Source organism: Heterodontus francisci, chromosome 24 (assembly GCF_036365525.1).
Source record: "Heterodontus francisci isolate sHetFra1 chromosome 24, sHetFra1.hap1, whole genome shotgun sequence".
Lineage (NCBI taxonomy): Eukaryota > Metazoa > Chordata > Chondrichthyes > Heterodontiformes > Heterodontidae > Heterodontus > Heterodontus francisci.
Window position 1 is genome coordinate 71,566,146 of NC_090394.1, and position 19,949 is coordinate 71,586,094.

General features: G+C 41.2%; 1 protein-coding gene across 1 annotated transcript in view; it reads right to left on the minus strand.

The window, feature by feature from the left end:
- LOC137383521 (dynein axonemal assembly factor 5-like) overlaps positions 1-19,949 on the minus strand; it is a 116,212-nt gene that overhangs the window by 45,000 nt on the left and 51,263 nt on the right. Inside the window, exons 5-6 of the mRNA XM_068056560.1 lie at positions 9,851-10,083; positions 3,410-3,622 (exon numbers count right to left, since the gene is read on the minus strand). Coding sequence (XP_067912661.1) covers positions 3,410-3,622; positions 9,851-10,083 — 446 coding nt within the window. The remainder of the gene's footprint in view (positions 1-3,409; positions 3,623-9,850; positions 10,084-19,949) is intronic.

The following is a 19,949-nucleotide window of genomic DNA, read 5'->3' on the forward strand; positions in this document are numbered from 1 at the left end:
AGATGAGGAGAGATTTCTTCACCCAGAGAGTGGTGAACCTGTGGAATTCTCTACCACACAAATCAGTTGAGGCCAAATCATTAAATATATTCAAGAAAGAGTTAGAAATAGTTCTTAGGACTAAAGGGATTAAGGGATACGGGGAGAAAGCTGGAACAGGGTACTGAGTTTGGTTGATCAGCCATGATCATATTGAATGGTGGTGCAGGCTCGAAGGGCCGAATGGCCTACTCCTGCTCCTATTTTTCTATGTTTCTATGTTTCAAACGATGAAGTCGGTAATCCACTGCACTGGTAGGGAAAAAAAATGGGTACACTGAACCAAAGTTATGATTAGAATTATTACACCTCAACGGAAAATCACCGGCGGAATTTTATGCCCCGCAAAAGGGCAGGCTGGTGGCGGGGGGCGTCAAATGGAGTGGGAGGCGCCCTTCCTGACCCGCTCCTGCCTTCGCTTCCACTTTACGCGGGGCGGCAGCGGCCAATAATCTGCCACTTAAGGGCCTCCGCCCACCTTCACGGGTATTTTATGTTTGGCTGGCAGGTGGCTGAGGACTCAGAAAAACCGCCTGATAAAACTGGGCAGCCTTCTGGCGGGCTGAGGGGGGCCCTCTTGATCGGACACCCTGTGCCCCAGAGTGCTGCCCCCAAAGGTCCAACCACCCCCAATGCACAACACCTAACTGACCCCCCCTTTCCTGACCGGGGCCCGACCGATTGTCCCTCATGAGGGCCTAAAAAACTTATCTTTTTTCTGGGACTGTCAGTCATCATCCTCCTGCAGCTGGATGCAGTCCCAACAGTGGCCACCGCTCCTTCGGCTGGTGGACGGGAACCCCCGCCCCCAACCATAAAATTCCAGCCCACATGTTTTAAGGTTGAGACAAGGTTTAACCAAAGAATGGTTATAATTAAACAGCACTTTTGAGATTGAATTATTAAAAAAAAAATTCGGATTCCTTCTTCCCTATTGCGTCATGCATGAAAACAGGAGAAGAAAACATGAAAATGTCACTCAGTTGCTTAAAAACATTGTACCATAAAACAGTTGGCTATAGTAGCAGAGGAAAACTATGCCACCACTTTTGGGAGGCAAAGTACACTGCAGCAAATTTTTAAACAATAAGAATTTCTTCCCTTTCTGGTTACATCAGTAAACCCATCACAAATCCACAGCTAGGTAATATAATGGGAATATTCCCACTTGGCTCTCTCTATCTTACTGTCACACAAGCCCGACGCATCACCAGAATGCTTATTTTCTGGAAAGCAGCTTGGCTAATCCAATTGGAAAGTTCATGAATTCCCATCAGTCATTTTTGGCTCAGGGTCACAAGCCCTATATTTAGATCTGGTATTCAAAACCCTTAATGTAATGAAAAACTCAGTTGACAGGAAATAGATAAACCAGCACTAAATGCTTTCTTCTTTTGATAAAAATTGCCTGCTGCCTTGGTTACTTTTTCTCTTTCCCATCCCTTCTTCTGGTAACCAATAGCTTTAAATTGCACTTTTATTACCAACCACTCTCAGTACTGACCTGCATACTTCACCACAAGTGTCTCCTACAGCATCATCAATTCATACTTGGCAGTGCTAACATCTGGTAAATACACAGTGCAACATGCAACAGCTAAATTATGTCCTGAAATATTGTTCTGTACTCCACTGTCTACCAAGCCCCCTCCTTTCGTTCTGATGAAAGATCACAAACTTGAAACGTTAACGGTTTCTCTTTCCACAGACGCTGCCAGTCCTGCTGAGTATTTCCAGCATTTTCTGTTTTTTATTCCCCTCTTTTTGTTCTGTACTTATGTTTATAGGAACATCAGAACAGGAGTAGGCCATTTAGCCTGTTGAGCCTGCTCCGCCATTCAATTAGATCATGGCTGATCATCTACCTCTACTCCATTTTCCCGCGCTATCCCAATATCCCTTGATGTCATTAGTATTCAGATATCTATCGATTTCTGTCTTGAATATGTTCCATGATTGACCTTCCACAGCCCTCTGGGGTAGGGAATTCCAAAGATTCACCACCCTCTGAGTGAAGAAAATCCTCCTCATCTTAGTGTTAAATGGCTTACCCCTTATTCTGAGACTGTCCCCTGGTTATAGGCTCATCAGCGAGAGGAAACATCCCATTTACATCTACCCTGTAAGAATTTTGTAAGTTTCAATGAGATCACCTCTCATTAGTCATAGTCATAGAGATACAACACAAACAGGCCCATCGAGTCTGTGCTGAACAACCACCCATTTATTCTAATCCTACAGTAATCCCATATTCCCTACCACGTCCACACCATTCTCCTACCACCTACCTACACTAGGGGAAATTTACAATGGCCAATTGACCCATCAACATGCAAGTCTTTGGCTGTGGGAGGAAACCGGAGCATCCGGCAGAAACCCACGTGATCACAGGGAGAACTTGCAAACTCCGCACAGACAGTACCTCATTCTTCGAAACTCTCGAGAACACAGGCTCAGTTTCCTCAATCTCTCCTCATGAGAAAATCCTGCCATCCCAGGGATTAGTCTGGTGAATCTCCGTTGCACTCCCTCTGTGGCAAGTATATCCTCCCTTAGATGAGAAGACCAAAACTGTACACAATACTTCATAATGAAACTACACTGTTACTTCATGAATTGGTCAGGCTTCCTATCCAAGGAATAATTATCTTTACCCTATCAAAGATTTAATCAAAACAGTATCATATTGCATACATAGTACAACAGACAAGAGAGAATAGTTGTTGGACTCAACTTCTGCATGTGTAACGGTGCTTTGTTATTTATATTAAAAACTCTTATGAAATTATAAAGAAAGAATATGAAAACGTAAATGCTGAAAATACTCAGCAGGTCAGGCAGCGTGCATGGAGAGAGAAACAGTTAACATTACAGGTCGAAGACCTTTCATCAGAACTGGAAAAAGTTAGAGATGTAACAGGTTTTAAGCAAGTACAGAGGCAGGAAAAGGGGCGAGGGGAGGTGAAGAAGGAACAAAACGGAAGGTCTGTGATAGGGTGAAAGGCAAAAGCAGGAGAGATCAACTGCTGAAAGGGTTGATGGTGCAAGGCAAAAAGAGGGTGATAATGGGACAAGAAAAGAAACAAACATGGGTCTAGAGGAACTATAAATGACAATAGCAAAATCAATACCAGCTGCTTTTGTTCCTTCCTCCTCTCTCTCCTTTCCCTGCCTCTATACTTGTTAAAACCAGTCACATCTCTTAACATTTCCAATTCCGATGAAAGGTCACTGACATGAAATGTTAACTCTGTTTCTCTCTCCATAGATACTGCCTGACCTGCTGAGTATACCCATCATTTTCCGTTATTATTTCAGATTTGCAACATCTGCAGTATTTTGCTTTTGTAGGAAGAATATGAAACTGAACCTTTTGAGATACTTGGCAAGTGTCAGGAAGTGCCAGGGTTGTTCCAATTCTCATCAGATGTGGATGTAGCTCTTCCGCTAAGCTGCCTCTTATGACCGCGCCTAGCACCATCAGATGAGCAGTGCAGGCAGATTTCTCGAGCGCTGTCAGAATCAGTTTTAAAGAGACCTCGGGATCCACAAAGGTTCCAATCAGCTCTGCTGCTTTCAGAGACTGGAATGAGAGGTGTCAAGAAGTCAAAGGTTGGAACTGGAAAACTTTATCACAACAACCTGAAGTATTTTAAAGCCTATTCCAGGAAAGTACCAGATTTGCTCAGAATAAATATTATACAGCAAATGTCTCAAAATCATTTATGTGTTCCTAATAATGTTCAATATTTCAGTAAAACTAGGTTGTTACAACTTGATGCAGTATACAATAGAAGATATTAGAACAATGATACTACAGTCCCAAAACACATCTTGCAAACTACATGGTTAATCAAATATTTGATTGTAAAAGGCTGGTATTAGCGGTGTGGAATTTATACGGATGACATTTTGGGTCAGAAAAAAATATTCATAAAAAAATTATTTTTTCTAGTGTGTATACATGTGTTAAGATGTATGATTATGATTCACCTGACTTGTACAATAACTCTTAAAAACATTTTTAAAAAACCAAGTCACCTTTAAGGAGATGAAAGTCATAGTCATTTATGTTTTAAAACAATAAATGTCATGTTGCTGCTTTAACAATGAAAGAGAAAACACTCAACGAATCTGCCTGCCTATCAATCTCTTTTGAATGGTTCCTAAATGCTGTTATTCTAAACAGCTAGTAGAAAAAGATGCTACTCCTTCAAGTGACTCCTAGCGAGTGACTCTGAAAGACAGAAGAAGCAAAAGTGTGCAGCACAGGAATTTGGCAGTGTTAAAAAAGTATTTATTTAAATGCAAGTAGTAAATAAAGCCGATGAGCTGAGGGCACAGATAGACACATGGCAACACAATATCATTGCTAAAACAGAAATTTGGCTTAAAGAGGGGCAAAAATGGCAGTTCAACATCCCTGGATGAGAGTTTTCAGGAGGGATGGAAAGGGGGATAAATAAAAAAGGACGAGGAGTAGCATTATTGGTTAAGGAATCAATAACAGCTGTGAGGAGGGATGATATGCTAAATGAATCATCAAATGAGGCCATATGGGTGGAGCTCAGAAATAAAAAAAGGGGCAGCCACACTACTCGGAGAGTTATAGACCTCCGAATAGTGAGAGGGAGACAGAAGAACAAATATGTAGGCAAATTTCTGAGTGCAAAAACTATAGGGACCAGTAGTTGGGGATTTCAACTACCCTAATATCAACTGGGATACAAACAGTGCGAAGGGCACAGAGGGAACAAAATTCTTGAACTGTATTCAAGAGAACTTTTTTAGCCAGCACATGACAAGCCCAAAGAGAAGAGCAGCAATTCTAGGTTTGGTCTTCGGTAATGAACCTGGGCAAGTGGATGAAGTAACAGTAGGTGACCATTTTGGAGATAGTGACCATAATAGTTAGTTTTAGCATAATCATGGAAAAAGACAAAGATCAAACAGGAGTAAAATTTCAAAATTGGGGGAAGGGAAATTTTACAAAACTGAGGGGTGATTTGGTGAAAGTGGACTGGATACAGCTATTTGAAGGAAAATCAGCAGCAAACCAGTGGAAGGCATTCAAAAGCAGGATTCTACAGGCACAGTGTAGGCTTTTCCCACAAAGATAAAGGGTGGTATGGCCTAATCTAGAGCCCCCTGGTTATCTAGAAACTTACAGGGTAAGTTAAAGCAGAAAAAGAAAGTTTATGACAATCATAAAAATCCTAATACTTTAGAAAGCCTAGGGGTGTATAGAAAATTCAGGGGTGACGTAAAAATGGAAATTAGAAAAGCAAGGAGAGGACATGAAAAATTATTAGCAGGTAAAATCAAAAAAAACCCAAAGATGATTTATCAGTACATTAAGAGCAAGAGGATAACTAAGGAAAGGGTAGGGCCTATCAGAAATGTACAAGGGAACTTATGCATGGATGCAGAGGATGTGGGCAGGATTCTTACTGAACTTTTGTCTGTCCTCAAAGGAGAGGGATGATGCAGAAATTGTAGTAAAAGAGGAGTGTGAAATGTCAGATACGAAAAGCATAATGAGAGAGGAAGTACAAGAGGGTCTGACATCCTTGAAAGTGGATAAATAGCCATCGCCGGATGGATTGCATCCCAGGTTGTTAAAAGGAAGCTAGGGAGGAAATAGCAGATGCGCTGAGGTTCATCTTCAAATCCTCACTGGATACAGGCGAGATGACAGACGATTAGCGAACATTATACCATTGTTTAAAAAGGGTGCAAGGATTAGGCCAAATAATTATAGGCCGGTCAGCCTGACCTCAGTGGTGGGTAAATTATTAGAATCAATCCTAAGAGACAGGTTAAACTGCCACTTAGAAAGGCACAGATTAATCAGGGATAGTCAGCATGGATTTGTTAAGGCAAGGTCATGCCTGACTAACTTGATTGAGTTGTTTGAGGAAGTAACAAGGAGGATTGATGAGGGTAGTGAAGTGGATGTGGTCTACATGGACTTTAGTAAGGCATTTGACAAGGTCCCGCATGGCAGACTGGTCAGTAAAATGAAAGCCCATGGGATACAGGGGAATGTGGCAGGTTGGATCCAAAATTGGCTCAGTGAGAGGAAACAAAAGGTAGTAGTCGATGGATGTTTTTGTGAATGGAAAGTGGTTTCCAACGGCATTCCACAGAGCTCAGTGTTGGGTCCCTTGATGTTTGTGATATATATATTAATGTTTTGGACTTAAACGTGGGAGACATGATTGGGAAATTTTCTGATGGCACAAAAATTGGCCGTGTAGTTGATAGTGAAGAGGATAGCTGTAGACTCTAGAATGATATCAATGGTTTGGTTGAGTTGGGCAGAAAAGTGGCAAATGGAATTCAATCCACAGAAGTGTCAGGTCATGCATTTGGGGGCAAACAAAGTGAGGCAATACACAATAAACGGGAGGATATTGAGAGGGGTAAAAGTGAGAGATCGTGGAGTGCATGTCCACAGGTCCCTGAAGATGGCAGGACAGGTACAAGGTGGTGAAGGCGGCATATGGAATGCTTACTTTTATTGGCCGAGGTATAGAATATGAAAGGCAGGGATGTAATGCTGGAACTGAAAAATGCTGGTTAGGCCACAGTTGGATTATTGCATACAGTTCTGGTCACCACATTACAGGAAGGACATAAATCGCTCTGGAAAGAGTACAGAGGTGATTTACAACAATGTTACTAGGGCTTGAAAGTTGTAGCTATGAGGAAAGATGGGATTGGCTAGGGTAATTTTCCCTAGAATAGAGGAGGCTGAGGGGTGACAATTGAGGTATACAAAGTTATGAGGGGCCTAGATAGAGTAGACAGGAAGGACCTGTTTCCCTTAGCAGAGGTGTCAATTACCAGGAGGCAAAATTTAAGGCGATTGGTAAAAGGATTAGAGGAGACATGAGGAAAACCTTTTTCACTCAGAGGGTGGCGAGTGTCTGGAATTCACTGCCAGGAACGGTGGTGGAGACAGAAACCCTCAACTCATTTAAAAAGGTACCTGGACATGCACCTGAAGTGCTGTAACCTGCAAGGCTACGGGCCAGGTGCTGGAAGGTGGGATTAGATTGGGTGGCTAGTTTTTTCGGCCACGCAGACATGGTGCCTGAATCATCTCCTTCTGTGCTGTAATTTTTCTATGATGCTAAGTAAAAACATTTTGAACATGATTACTTCTCATTTACAGCACTATTTGTACAAATGAGAATTAAATACGCTTTGTACAATAGGATTTCTCTTAATGCACCTTGTTCAGTACTTGAGGTTGGTGGGGGGAGAGAAATGGACCCCCTGCCCCCCCACCCCACCAAAATGAAGCATTTAGGAGAAACACTATTTCTTTTCAAAAACATGTTTGTTATTAGATTCTTGAAAAAGAAGTCTAAACAATGAATTGAGACAGGATCATCCCCCTTGAAACCACAGGAAGAAGCAAGTTTGCGTAACATACAAGAATAAGTAATGTTATGCAGGCCAGTTCAGCACATGACGGCATGCAAACATGGCAATGCAATTTGCACGGTGAAAGCAAAACAAGGCTACAAAATGCAAGTCCATCATGAACTAGACTACAAGAGCTCCCATCAGCTTTTTTTTAAAATAAAAAATAAAGCGAATTTTAAGACAGGAGTTTCAAAACAGAAACTGTTCCTGGTTAAGTTGGAACAACTAATTTCCCTGTACCAGTCTATCCAGTTACATATGGATACTGAACTTACTGAAAGGAGGCAGCCCTGGGAAATAAATGTACAATATTATGATAGGGATAAAACAAGAAATGCTGGAAATACTCAGCAGGTCTGGCAGCATCTGTGGAGAGAGAAGCAGAGTTAATGTGTAGGTCAGTGACCCTTCATCAGAACATCTGAAGGGTCACTGACCTGAAACGTTAACTCTGCTTCTCTCTCCACAGATGCTGCCAGACCTGCTGAGTATTTCCGGCATTTCTTGATTTTAGTTCAGATTTCAGACATCTTCAGTATTTTGCTTATTATGATTGGGATGCTGCTCTTGGCAAACAAAACATTTATATCTGATAGCACTTATGGTTACGGAGTTACACCATCATTATTGTCTAACACCTGTCACTGTCAACAATCCAGCAATAGCATTTTCAGAACAAGCACTAGACTAAAGCACTATATGAGTGCTTCATATCCTTTGCTCCAGAGAAGATAAATATTCTGTACCGACTGCAGTAAACAAATTAAACACAAAAATCAAAAACAGATTTTTTTTTAAAAAAAGAGCGCAAATAAAACAAGAAATGCACAGATCGCTCAGAATGTAAAATTAAGTTAATGTCTCGGGTGGAACCATTCTTCTGATAAAAAGTTTGAGTTATTTTTAAACTATGTCTGATTTCCTTTGCCCCACCACTGGCAGCTCTGGAATTCAATCCCTAAACATCACTATCTCCCTTATGGTGCACCTTAAAGCCTGAGTCAATGTCGCACTTTGTTCGATAATGCTCTTGTGAGGCACTATATAAATCCAAGTTGTTGTTGTGATACTCTGATTAAAATCAGAGGTTTGTTCAGCACAGGAGGCGGCCATCTGGCTTCAAGTCTGCACTGGCTCTTTCAAAAGGCAACCCAGTTAATCCCACTTCCCCACTCTTTCCTCATATCCATGCAATTTTTTTCTCCTTCAAGTATTTATCTTTTTAAAGGCCATTATTGAACCTTCATAGGCAGTGCATCCCAAATCCTAACCACTTTGTGAACAAGTTTATCTGCACATCACCTCTGGCAAAAGAACCAATCACCTTAAATCTGCACCCTCAGGTTATTGATCCTTCAAACATTGGAAACAGTTTCTCTATTTACTCTATCTAAATCCTTCTTGATTTTAAACACCTCTATCACATCTCCTGCTAACCTTCTGTGCTCTAAGGAAACAACACCAGCTCTTCCAGTCTATCCATGTAACTGCAATCCCTCATCCTTGAAACTATACCAGTAAATTGCTTCTGTACCCTCACCAAAGCCTCCTCCTAAAGAGCTGTGCCCAGAATTGTACACATTATTCCAAAATGAAATGAACTATATGTTTTATTTAGCATATCTTCCCGGCCTTTGTACTCCATGCCTCTATTTATAAAGCCCAGGATCCCATATGCTTTATTAACTGCTTCGTTAAGCTGCCCTGCCATCTTCAAAGATGTGTGCACAAATACCCCCAGGGTCTCTCACATCTTGTACTCCCTTTAAAATTGGACCACTTAGTGCATATGGTCTCTCTTCATTCTTCCTACCAAAATGAATCACCTCACATTTTTCTGCATTGGATTTCATCTGCCCATTCTACCAGCCTGCCTATGTCTTCTTGAAGTCTTCCGCACTGTTTACTACACTTACAAGTTTCACGCTGTCTGCAAATTTTAAAATTATGTCCTGAACCCCCAGTTCAAGTCATAGGATATATCAAAAACAGTGGTCATAGTACTGAATTTTGGGGAACTGCACTGTGTACCTCCCTCTAGTCTGAACAGCAACCATTCAACACAACTTGCCGTTTTCTATCCCTCAAATAATTGTGTTCACACTGCTAGTGCCCCTTTTATCCCAGGGCCTTCAATGTTGCCAAGAAGCCGAGGCATTTTTCTCCAGTTTTACTTGACAAGATTTATCACTAGACATTTTACTGAAAGTAACTTCTGCAGATGTGATATGCATTTAAAGACTAATTTTTGTAAAGTTGGAAAGTTTAGCATTTCAAAGGATTCAAAGCCTTTTAGAAATCTCAGTAAGAAATGGTCATCAAAGCTAACTGAAATATCACTCGTGTGGGACAGCAGCAGAAAGCAGCTACATACGTTCTGAACCACGGGTGTCTCCTCATCCGAACATGACCGATACATGGTACTGAGCAGCAGGTCCATGTGTTGTGTAATATGATCCTCAGCATGCAGCAGCAGCACAATCAGGAGCTGGGATGCCTTAACCCGTGTTGCAGGCACCCAGTCAGTCATGTCGCGGCTAACGGCTGGCAAAATTTTGGACAAGTTGCGAAATACCAGCTCTCGGCATCCAAGACAACGTCGTTCCACTAAAAAAAAAGGCAAAAAAATCCAGTCTAAGTATCATTCAGATTACAACCTGCAGGGGTAAAATAATTGTCATCCTTTTTATGAAAAGCATGGGGTTTGGAGTGGTAAATAATGGCATAATAATCAGTCACCCTCCTCAAATAAGGTATAATGCAATATATTCAGCAGGCTTTATGTTTTCATTACAAACTGAAGATAAGCACAAGAACTTAATAATGAAAATTTGAGGGAGTGCTGGACGGTCTTGAGCACAATATTAAGTAAGGCCCTAGCTGTCTGCACAAGTCAATGTAAAAAGCCCTATTTAAAGAGCAGGAATTTTTTTTATTGGCCCTCACCAACATTGATCCCTCAACCAACATCACTAAAGCAGATTATTTGGTCATTATTTCATCGGTGTTTGTGGAATATTGTAGTGTATCATTTGGCTGCCATGATTCCTACATTACAGCAGCTAACACTACAAAAATACTTTGTTAGCACGAGCGCTTTTGGAGGGGAGGGGTGGTATGGAGGATGAGAAAGGCGCTATATAAATGCAAGTTCTTTCTTTGCAATAAATGGATTTACAATTGAAAGCTTCAGAGCACACACCTGGATTAAATATAGGTGATTTATTTCAGATGCACACCAACCCTGCAATTTTTTGAGGTTTGAAATTGAGGAGCGCATGCACCCACAAACCCAATAATGGGTTTTAACCTCCTTCCACTAGAAATGACAGACTGCAGCACTCAGACAGTGCAGGATCCTCTGTTTAATGTATTGCGGTTCTGTAATTATAAGTTACACCAACACTATGAAAGCATTCCCTTAACACACGGACAAGTTCATGTCTAAATTGAGTTCACTAACTACCAGCCGTTAATCAGCCTCCTGTTATTTAGGGGCACTCCATCACAAGGACATGTCCATATTGTCCTTACTTTCCTGAACAAATAAACTAACAAAAAGAAAAGTTAATGAATATGTGATACACAAAAGACACAGAAAAACTGACCAATTATCCGTACAACAGTGATACGATTTTTCAGTAAGCCACCAAGTCCTAGCCCCTTTCCACTATGTGTAGCAATTATTGAAGAAAACTTAAAAATGCTCTGCATCGTGAAAACTTTTGAACAAAGCATTCCAGGTTTTAAAACACCAACTCTTGCAGTGAATCCAATGAAGACAGAAATGCCTTTGAAAACGGTGGTAGAAACTAGGACCATGTTACCTGTAAAAATCTCTGCCTCTGACTTGCATAGAACAGGTGGAGGTCATTCAGTCCCTTGAGCTTGTTCTGCTATTCAATGAGATCATGGCCGATTTGTATCTCAACTTCATTTATACCGCTGTCTAGCAAAACTCTGATTCAAAACTAATTGAGCTTGCATCTACTGCTTTTTGTGGGAGAGTGTTCCACACTTCTACCACCCTTTGTTTGACAAACAGCATCTTAACCTCGCTCTTGAATGGCTGGTTGCAATTTTAAGATTACATCCCCTTGTACAAGACTCCCCATCAATGGAAAAAAAGTTTCTATCTACTGTTGTGAAAGTGCTTCCATTTTTTCATACTTTTTGAGGATTTGCGTTTAAAATTGTGGAAATGGAAAGAGATTCCACAGATGTTGGACTTTTAAAAAAAAAGTCACAGAAAGGACTTGAGATTTTGTTTAAAAACCCTTTACTGGATGTCACATGTCTTAAACTAAATAAACAGCAGGAGCCTTGGTGACTAGGGGGAGTTGTTAACAGAGAAGCGACATGTCAAGATTTATGGTGATCAAGAGTTGGTTTTGTTTTGGATATTGTTTTGAGTCAGTTGGGGATAAGAGAGAAGAAACCAGCTCATCCTTTTTCCATCTCTTTGAGAAAGAATCCAGTGTTATATCTGAAACCTGAGGCCGCATTTCTCCTGGAAAGCCTGCCAGACTAATCCTTCTAGTCGCCTGGAGGGAACTGCTCCAAAATGATCCCAGTGACAGCCATCTACGTGTATTTGGAGCGCCAGAATAAAAGGGACAACTGATATCATTCCATATCTTATCCTTTTCCTTCAGGAATTAACAAGTACTTGGCCAAAGTATTTTATTTTGCCGTTTTTGTAAACAGATCTCTGCAGAGAAAACTTCTTTATTTTTTTCTTTAACTGATGTGCGTGTGCGTGTTGGGGTAACTTAGAAGGGAACTTTCAGATTTCAATTTATGTGTTAATGCTTTGCATTCTTTATTAAAGAAACCTGGTTAGTGGATTTTATTCTGAAATAAAAAAAGTATATAATTGGCCGTATCGGTAACAGGGTAAGCATTCAAATGTACGTTGTGACCCATGGAGAAGTGGAACTACAGGAGAGTGTACTTCTCCAGCTTCAGTCGTAACACTACCCTATTAATTCCTTTCAATTGCTTGCACAGGATAGTGAAAGCATTTTTCAATCACAATCAGTTTGCAAGCTGAGAGTTTTCATTTCAGGTTGCAAAATGCATATCTTTCATAATTATTAAAAAGGTGCAAATCATTAGGCAGGGTTCACGAGATCCAGAACAAAATAACAAGCCACTGATAATATATAATGTCCTATTGGTGCTGCTGCCTGCTTGGATTCAGTAATACAGTCATTATTGCTGAATCCAAGAATTTAGTGTGAGCCGTAGTTTAGTGGTAGCACTCTTGCCTCCAGGTTAGAAGGTCATGGGCTTAAACCTCACTCGAGAGACAGTACTGAGGGACCACTGCACTGTCCAAAATTTAAGATGGATAAGATGTTAAACCAAAATGTCATTCGCCCCCTCAGGTGGAAGTAAAAGATCCCATGGCACTATATTGAAGGAAGGCAGGGGAGTTCCCACCAGTGTCCTAGCCAATATTTATCCCTCAAACAACATCACAAAAACAGATTATCTGATAATCACATTGCTGTTTTTACGAACTTGCTGTGCTCAAATTGGCTGCCACGTTTCCTATGTTACATTAGTATCTACACTTCAAAGGTATTCCATTGGTTGTAAAGTGCTAACAGATGTCCCGAGGTTGTGAAAAGTGCTATATAAATGCAAGTCTTTTTTTCCTCTGCTATGCAGTAAATTAACAGCTTTCAGCTCAAGAAAGTTAGGCTCCGTCAACCATACAATTCCCCACAGATAATTCAGTATTCTTGATTTATTGATTCAGTGTTGTAATCTAGAAAAAATATAAAGTCTGTTTTAAACTCCAGCCAGGACATAAATCTGCACCCAAAATATTCTAAACCACGAAGTTGCAAGTTAGGTGCACAGTTTCACCATCAGCGAGGAAACAAGGGGGGAAATAACCAAGAGGGAAACTGAGCCTCGGCTTCTGTCGTACACTCCCTGGCAACTGGTTAGAGCAGCATAATCAAAAAGTTGAGGTCATCTTTTTGGCTGGAAAATGGTGCACTTTGTTGGGAAGGTAGCTAACATGGGGGAAGACAGAAAAATTAGGGCTGACAACAGGAGTAAGTATAGGAAAGCAAAAGAGAGTGGGAGAGGAGCAAAAATCCGAACAAAAGCAATTGTACCATATAATTACATGTTAATAGATGGTAAAAGGTTAGGTAATAATCAATGCTTGAAAGAGAAATATGGAGAGGCACTCCCCTTTTGTCCTAAGGCAGGATTTTCAGATTTTGACCATTCTTTTAAACATTTTCTTCACTTCAGTCCACTAGTTCAGCCATTTGCCTCCCAGCAACCTGTTGTCAAAGACTGTGGCTATTAATTGTCTGCACCTGTATCTCAAGGCGATAACTGCTGTGCTGGATGAGAAATCACTCCATTGCCTGCCTGCAACTAAGGACTAAGGCTGACTTCACTTTTTCTCTAACCTTCTGCAGCTGTCATCCTGATCAAAGAATGGGAAGGAGAGAATGCCAGGTTCATTAACTTGAAAGCAGGCCACGGTGGTCAATGAAGAGTTATTAAAAGCCAAGAGTTGCCCCAAGGTTCAAGAAAAATCTTTTACTTTGAGCTGTGGTGTAAAACTACTGGGTCGCATACCTATATTCCTTGTTATTTATCCAAGACACAGACACACACAAAGCTGCAGTAAACTAACATGCCACATCAAAACACAATATTCAACAGCAAGAGTAGTTACAACATTCTTCACAACAAAACCTTCATCCTAACTGCACCTCAAAGAAAAACAAGTGTCAAAGTCAAATAAAGCTAGATTTAGAAGATTTAAACAACATTTGAGCAATTAATTAGAAGGAGCACAAACACGTTAATTTAAAAGCAAGATGTGAGAAGTGATACGAAAACTCCCATTTTCTCCTGTTCTCAGGGGGTCATGTCACATTTGATTGTAAGGATCTTAGACAAAGTTGGAATCCAATTTTACAATTTGCTTACTAAATAAAGTTGTTCTGGAGAAATTATCACTGAAATATTCCAACATGAAATGGCATAGATGAAGTTGAATTGAAATTGTGCAAAAGAAAAGTGCCTCATGCTGGTTTATCAAAAATTGCACATTTCAAACTGCAGGATAATTTATTTTTTCCTCCTCAGCAAAAATAGAATTTGAATTAATGGGATTAATTGTATTAATAATTTAGCAAATCAGTTTTTGCTGCCCAAGCTAATTCTAAATCCCAGCTTGGTTTTTATCTGCTTGTCTTGCTAGTTATATAATTAATATTTATACTGTTGCTGTTAACATCGATTTATACAACATTCGCCCCTTAACTACTTTCACTTACAGATTTGACTCTTTCCTACCCAAATATTGAGACACGCAGTGAGACAAGATTAGTATAATTGGATGGAATTAGCTATTGGATTATTAGGGTTTACTAGTTAGAGCAGTTTTGTTGCACTGAAATGCAAGGCTTGTAAAATGTGTCATTGTACATTTATGAATGGATGCATTTGAAATATTTGATCTGGAGATCTGGGTCTTTGAATATACAGGATGTACTAACTGGTGTGAGCATTTTGTTGTCCTGCCTTGGATATGATAACTGGGTGACATGTGGACTGCTTAATAGCTGCAGTACTGCAATGAGCATTATGGGGCGCAATTGAATAAATGTTACCCTCCTGATTTTGAATGCTAAAAATGTAATCCACCAGGACTGACTGATAAGGCAATATCACAAAAGACCCCATGGCACTACTTCGAGGAGCAATGGGGGAGTTCCCCTGGTGGTATGATCACATTTACCCCTCAACCAATGTTACTAAAAACAGATGTTCTGGTTGTACCTGTGTGCGTGACCTTTCTGTATGCAAATTGGTTGCTGCGCTTCTTAGTGACAGCATTTTAAAAGTACTTCACCGGCTGTCAAGTGTTTGGGACATCCCGATACTGTGACTGGCACTATGCACATTCATATGAAATCAAATGGAAATGGGGCAGACTTTTCTGTTCGCACGGATCTATGTTAGACATTTGTTGTTACTGTATTCCAAGTGGTTTCCTCTCTTCTTCCTCCCCAGACCCAGAGAAAATCCAGAAATAAAATTCACCCGAGAGCTGCAGCATTATAGCTGAACTCAAGTCAAAAACACAGCAATAATTTAACGAAGAACTTTGAAAAGAAATGTTCTTTCATTCTATAATTGCATTTAATTATACTTAACAACATTCATCTTTACTAATTCACAGCAAATCTGCTTTGCCAAGATTACTTGCACATCTTGAAAGTTGGAAAAATCTTTAAGCACTCAGTTAATTAATCTTCAAATTTTCCCATGTAAACAAGAGCTTAAGTTACCACACACACAGCTGTGAAACAAATTCTCAGTTTACAATGCATCTCAAATGATCCCAAAGCCTCAAATATGAACAACCTACATTGTCACTTCCCATCGGGCAGTTTTACTGGATGGCTGCCTAATTCTTTAATTGCTCAGACAGTTCTCATGCACTCCCTCAAACTAGGCAAATTTTGATACTCTTGTACCTCAATATTCATAACACATTTCAACACATGTTGCAACTATACAGGGAACTCTGAAATTGATTAAAATGGCCTGCAGAAAATGAGTGGATCTGGTCACCACTTCAAAGTTGAGAAAGTAAATAAATTCAGTCAAATGGCTGTGGTGTCAGCCAATGCTTAGGAAAGTTGCAATGAATTTGAGAAACAGCTGGGTTATGAACACTACATACACACACCCTAAAACTTATTTACTTTGAAAGCTGCTTGCATATTGCACAGCTTTTTTTCCTGGATATGATATGAGCAGCTTCCTCAGAAGTTTCATGCCACAAGTTATTTTTGTGGGAGACTGATGCAAACCATTGACAGTTTGCAAAAACAAAAATCATCCTTGTGCCAATACATATTCCTCTTTCTATGAGGAACCTATTTGCTACTGTTTATTTTACTTCTAAATGTATCAACAGTTACAATTTAAGAAGTCTGGGGAGAGCAATGTACTCAAACTGTCATGTCAACAGCAACACATAATAGTTTGAAAAAACATCCTTTTGAAAATATTCTCTTCTACTGCAGAGGATGGACAGTTCAGACAGTGTGCAAGATAATACTGACAGTGAGCACAAGCACAAAGAACAAAGAACAAAGATAATTACAGCACAGGAACAGGCCCTTCGGCCCTCCAAGCCTGCGCCGATCCAGATCCTCTCTCTAAACATGTCGCCTATTTTCTAAGGTTCTGTATCTCTTTTCTTCCTGCCCATTCATGTATCTGTCTAGATACATCTTAAAAGACTCCATCGTGCCCGCATCTACCACCTCCGCTGGCAATGCGTTCCAGGTGCCCACCACCCTCTGCGTAAAGAACTTTCCACGCATAGCCCCCCTAAACTTTTCCCCTTTCACTTTGAACTCGTGTCCTCTAGTAATTGAAACCCCCACTCTGGGAAAAAGCCTCTTGCTATCCACCCTGTCTATACCTCTCATGATTTTGTACACCTCAATCAGGTTCCCCCTCAACCTCCGTCTTTCTAATGAAAATAATCCTAATCTACTCAACCTCTCTTCATAGCTAGCGCCCTCCATACCAGGCAACATCCTGGTGAACCTCCTCTGCACCCTCTCCAAAGCATCCACATCCTTTTGATAATGTGGCGACCAGAACTGTACGCAGTATTCCAAATGTGGCCGAACCAAAGTCCTATACAACTGTAACATGACCTGCCAACTCTTGTACTCAATGCCCCGTCCGATGAAGGAAAGCATGCCGTATGCCTTCTTGACCACTCTATTTACCTGCGTTGCCACCTTCAGGGAACAGTGGACCTGAACACCCAAATCTCTCTGGACATCAATTTTCCCCAGGACTTTTCCATTTACTGTATAGTTCACTCTTGAATTGGATCTTCCAAAATGCATCACCTCGCATTTGCCCTGATTTGAACTCCATCTGCCATTTCTCTGCCCAACTCTCCAATCTATCTATATTCTGCTGTATTCTCTGACAGTCCCCTTCACTATCTGCTACTTCACCAATCTTAGTGTCGTCTGCAAATTTGCTAATCAGTCCACCTATACTTTCCTCCAAATCATTAATGTATATCACAAACAACAGTGGTCCCAGCACGGATCCCTGTGGAACACCACTGGTTACACGTCTCCATTTTGAGAAACTCCCTTCTACTGCTACTCTCTGTCTCCTGTTGCCCAGCCAGTTCTTTATCCATCTAGCTAGTACACCTTGGACCCCAAGCGCCTTCACTTTCTCCATCAGCCTGCCATGGGGAACCTTATCAAACGCCTTACTGAAGTCCATGTATATGACATCGACAGCCCTTCCCTCATCAATCAACTTTGTCACTTCCTCAAAGAATTCTATTAAGTTGGTAAGACATGACCTTCCCTGCACAAAACCATGTTGCCTATCACTGATGAGCCCATTTTCTTCCAAATGGGAATAGATCCTATCCCTCAGTATCTTCTCCAGCAGCTTCCCTACCACTGACGTCAGGCTCACCGGTCTATAATTACCTGGATTATCCCTGCTACCCTTCTTAAACAAGGGGACAACATTAGCAATTCTCCAGTCCTCCGGGACCTCACCCGTGTTTAAGGATGCTGCAAAGATATCTGTTAAGGCCCCAGCTATTTCCTCTCTCGCTTCCCTCAGTAACCTGGGATAGATCCCATCCGGACCTGGGGACTTGTCCACCTTAATGCCCTTTAGAATACCCAACACTTCCTCCCTCCTTATGCCGACTTGACCTAGAGTAATCAAACATCTGTTCCTAACCTCAACATCCGTCATGTCCCTCTCCTCGGTGAATACCGATGCAAAGTACTCGTTTAGAATCTCACCCATTTTCTCTGAGTCCAAGCATAACATTCCTCCTTTGTCCTTGAGTGGGCCAATCCTTTCTCTAGTTACCCTCTTTCTCCTTATATATGAATAAAAGGCTTTGGGATTTTCCTTAACCCTGTTTGCTAAAGATATTTCATGACCCCTTTTAGCCCTCTTAATTCCTCGTTTCAGATTGGTCCTACATTCCCGATATTCTTTCAAAGCTTCGTCTTTCATCAGCAGCTGTATACTTAGACTGTATTACAGTATTGGTACTGATCTGCAGTTCATGTTCCAGCCAGGCGGTTCCCTGTTGACGCTGCTTTGCTCCTGCCCAGATGGAATAACTGACCTGCCCATGTCTGGATAGATACGTGCATGCTGAGACAACCTTTCCATATTTAGGCATTTATTTTAACGTTTAGAGATCAAGGATGTGGCGGGAGGAGGGCAAGGGTGGAAATCTTTGCTCTCTAAAATATCAAGGCACAGTACATTTTAAAAGAGCCCAGGGCTTCAAATGAACCTTGTAAACCTGACTGGTCTCCCACATTCTACATAAACTTGAGATCATCCAAAACTCTGCTGCCAGTGTCTTAACTCGCCCCAAGTCCCATTCTCGCTCCCGGTCAACGTCTTGATTTTAAAATTCTCATCCTTGTTTTCAATCTTGCCCGGGCCTTGCCCTTCCCCATCTCAAGCCCCACAACGCTTCAGGTTTGGGAGTTAGTCTAAAGGAGCTGGAAAAGAAAAAATTTAAATTTTGAAAAATAAGGGTTAAGTAAAAACATTCCATTAACTTCCCTATATTTAAGTGATGTCAATAGTATGGAAGTGAGTAGCTGGTGAGTTTTTTTTTAAAAAGTAGAAAGGTTTATTAGTAGTAGTAAAGTTAATTGTCTAATAGATAGAGGAATGGCAGGGCAGGTCCAACATCTTGAGTACACATCCTTTGCTATGTGGGAACTCTGGGGTGCTTTCCGTGTCCTGCTTAACCATATGTGCAGAAGTGTTGTCAACTGTAGCAACTCGAGCTCCAGATTTGCAGCTTGAGCACCAGCTGGTGTTAAGAGTGGATAGCATGTTTTTTGTTCATTCATTCATGGGATGTGGGCGACGCTGGCCAGGCCAGCATTTATTGCCCATCCCTAATTGCCCTTGAGAAGGTGGTGGTGAGCTGCCTTCTTGAACCGTGGCAGTTCATTTGGGGTAGGTACACCCACAGTGCTGTTAGGAAGGGAGTTCCAGGATTTTGACCCAGCAACAGTGAAGGAACGGCAATATAGTTCCAAGTCAGGATGGTGTGTGACTTGGAGGGGAACTTGCAGGTCGTGGTGTTCCCATGTATTTGCTGCCCTTGTCCTTCTAGTTGGTAGAGGTCGCGGGTTTGGAAGGTGCTGTCTAAGGAGCCTTGGCGCATTGCTGCAGTGCATCTTGTAGATGGTACACACTGCTGCCACTGTGCGTCGGTGGTGATGGGTGCGAATGTTTGTAGATGGGGTGCCAATCAAGCGGGCTGCTTTGTCCTGGATGGTGTTGAGCTTCTTGAGTGTTGTTGGAGCTGCACCCATCCAGGCAAGTGGAGAGTATTCCATCACACTCCTGACTTGTGCCTTGTAGATGGTGGA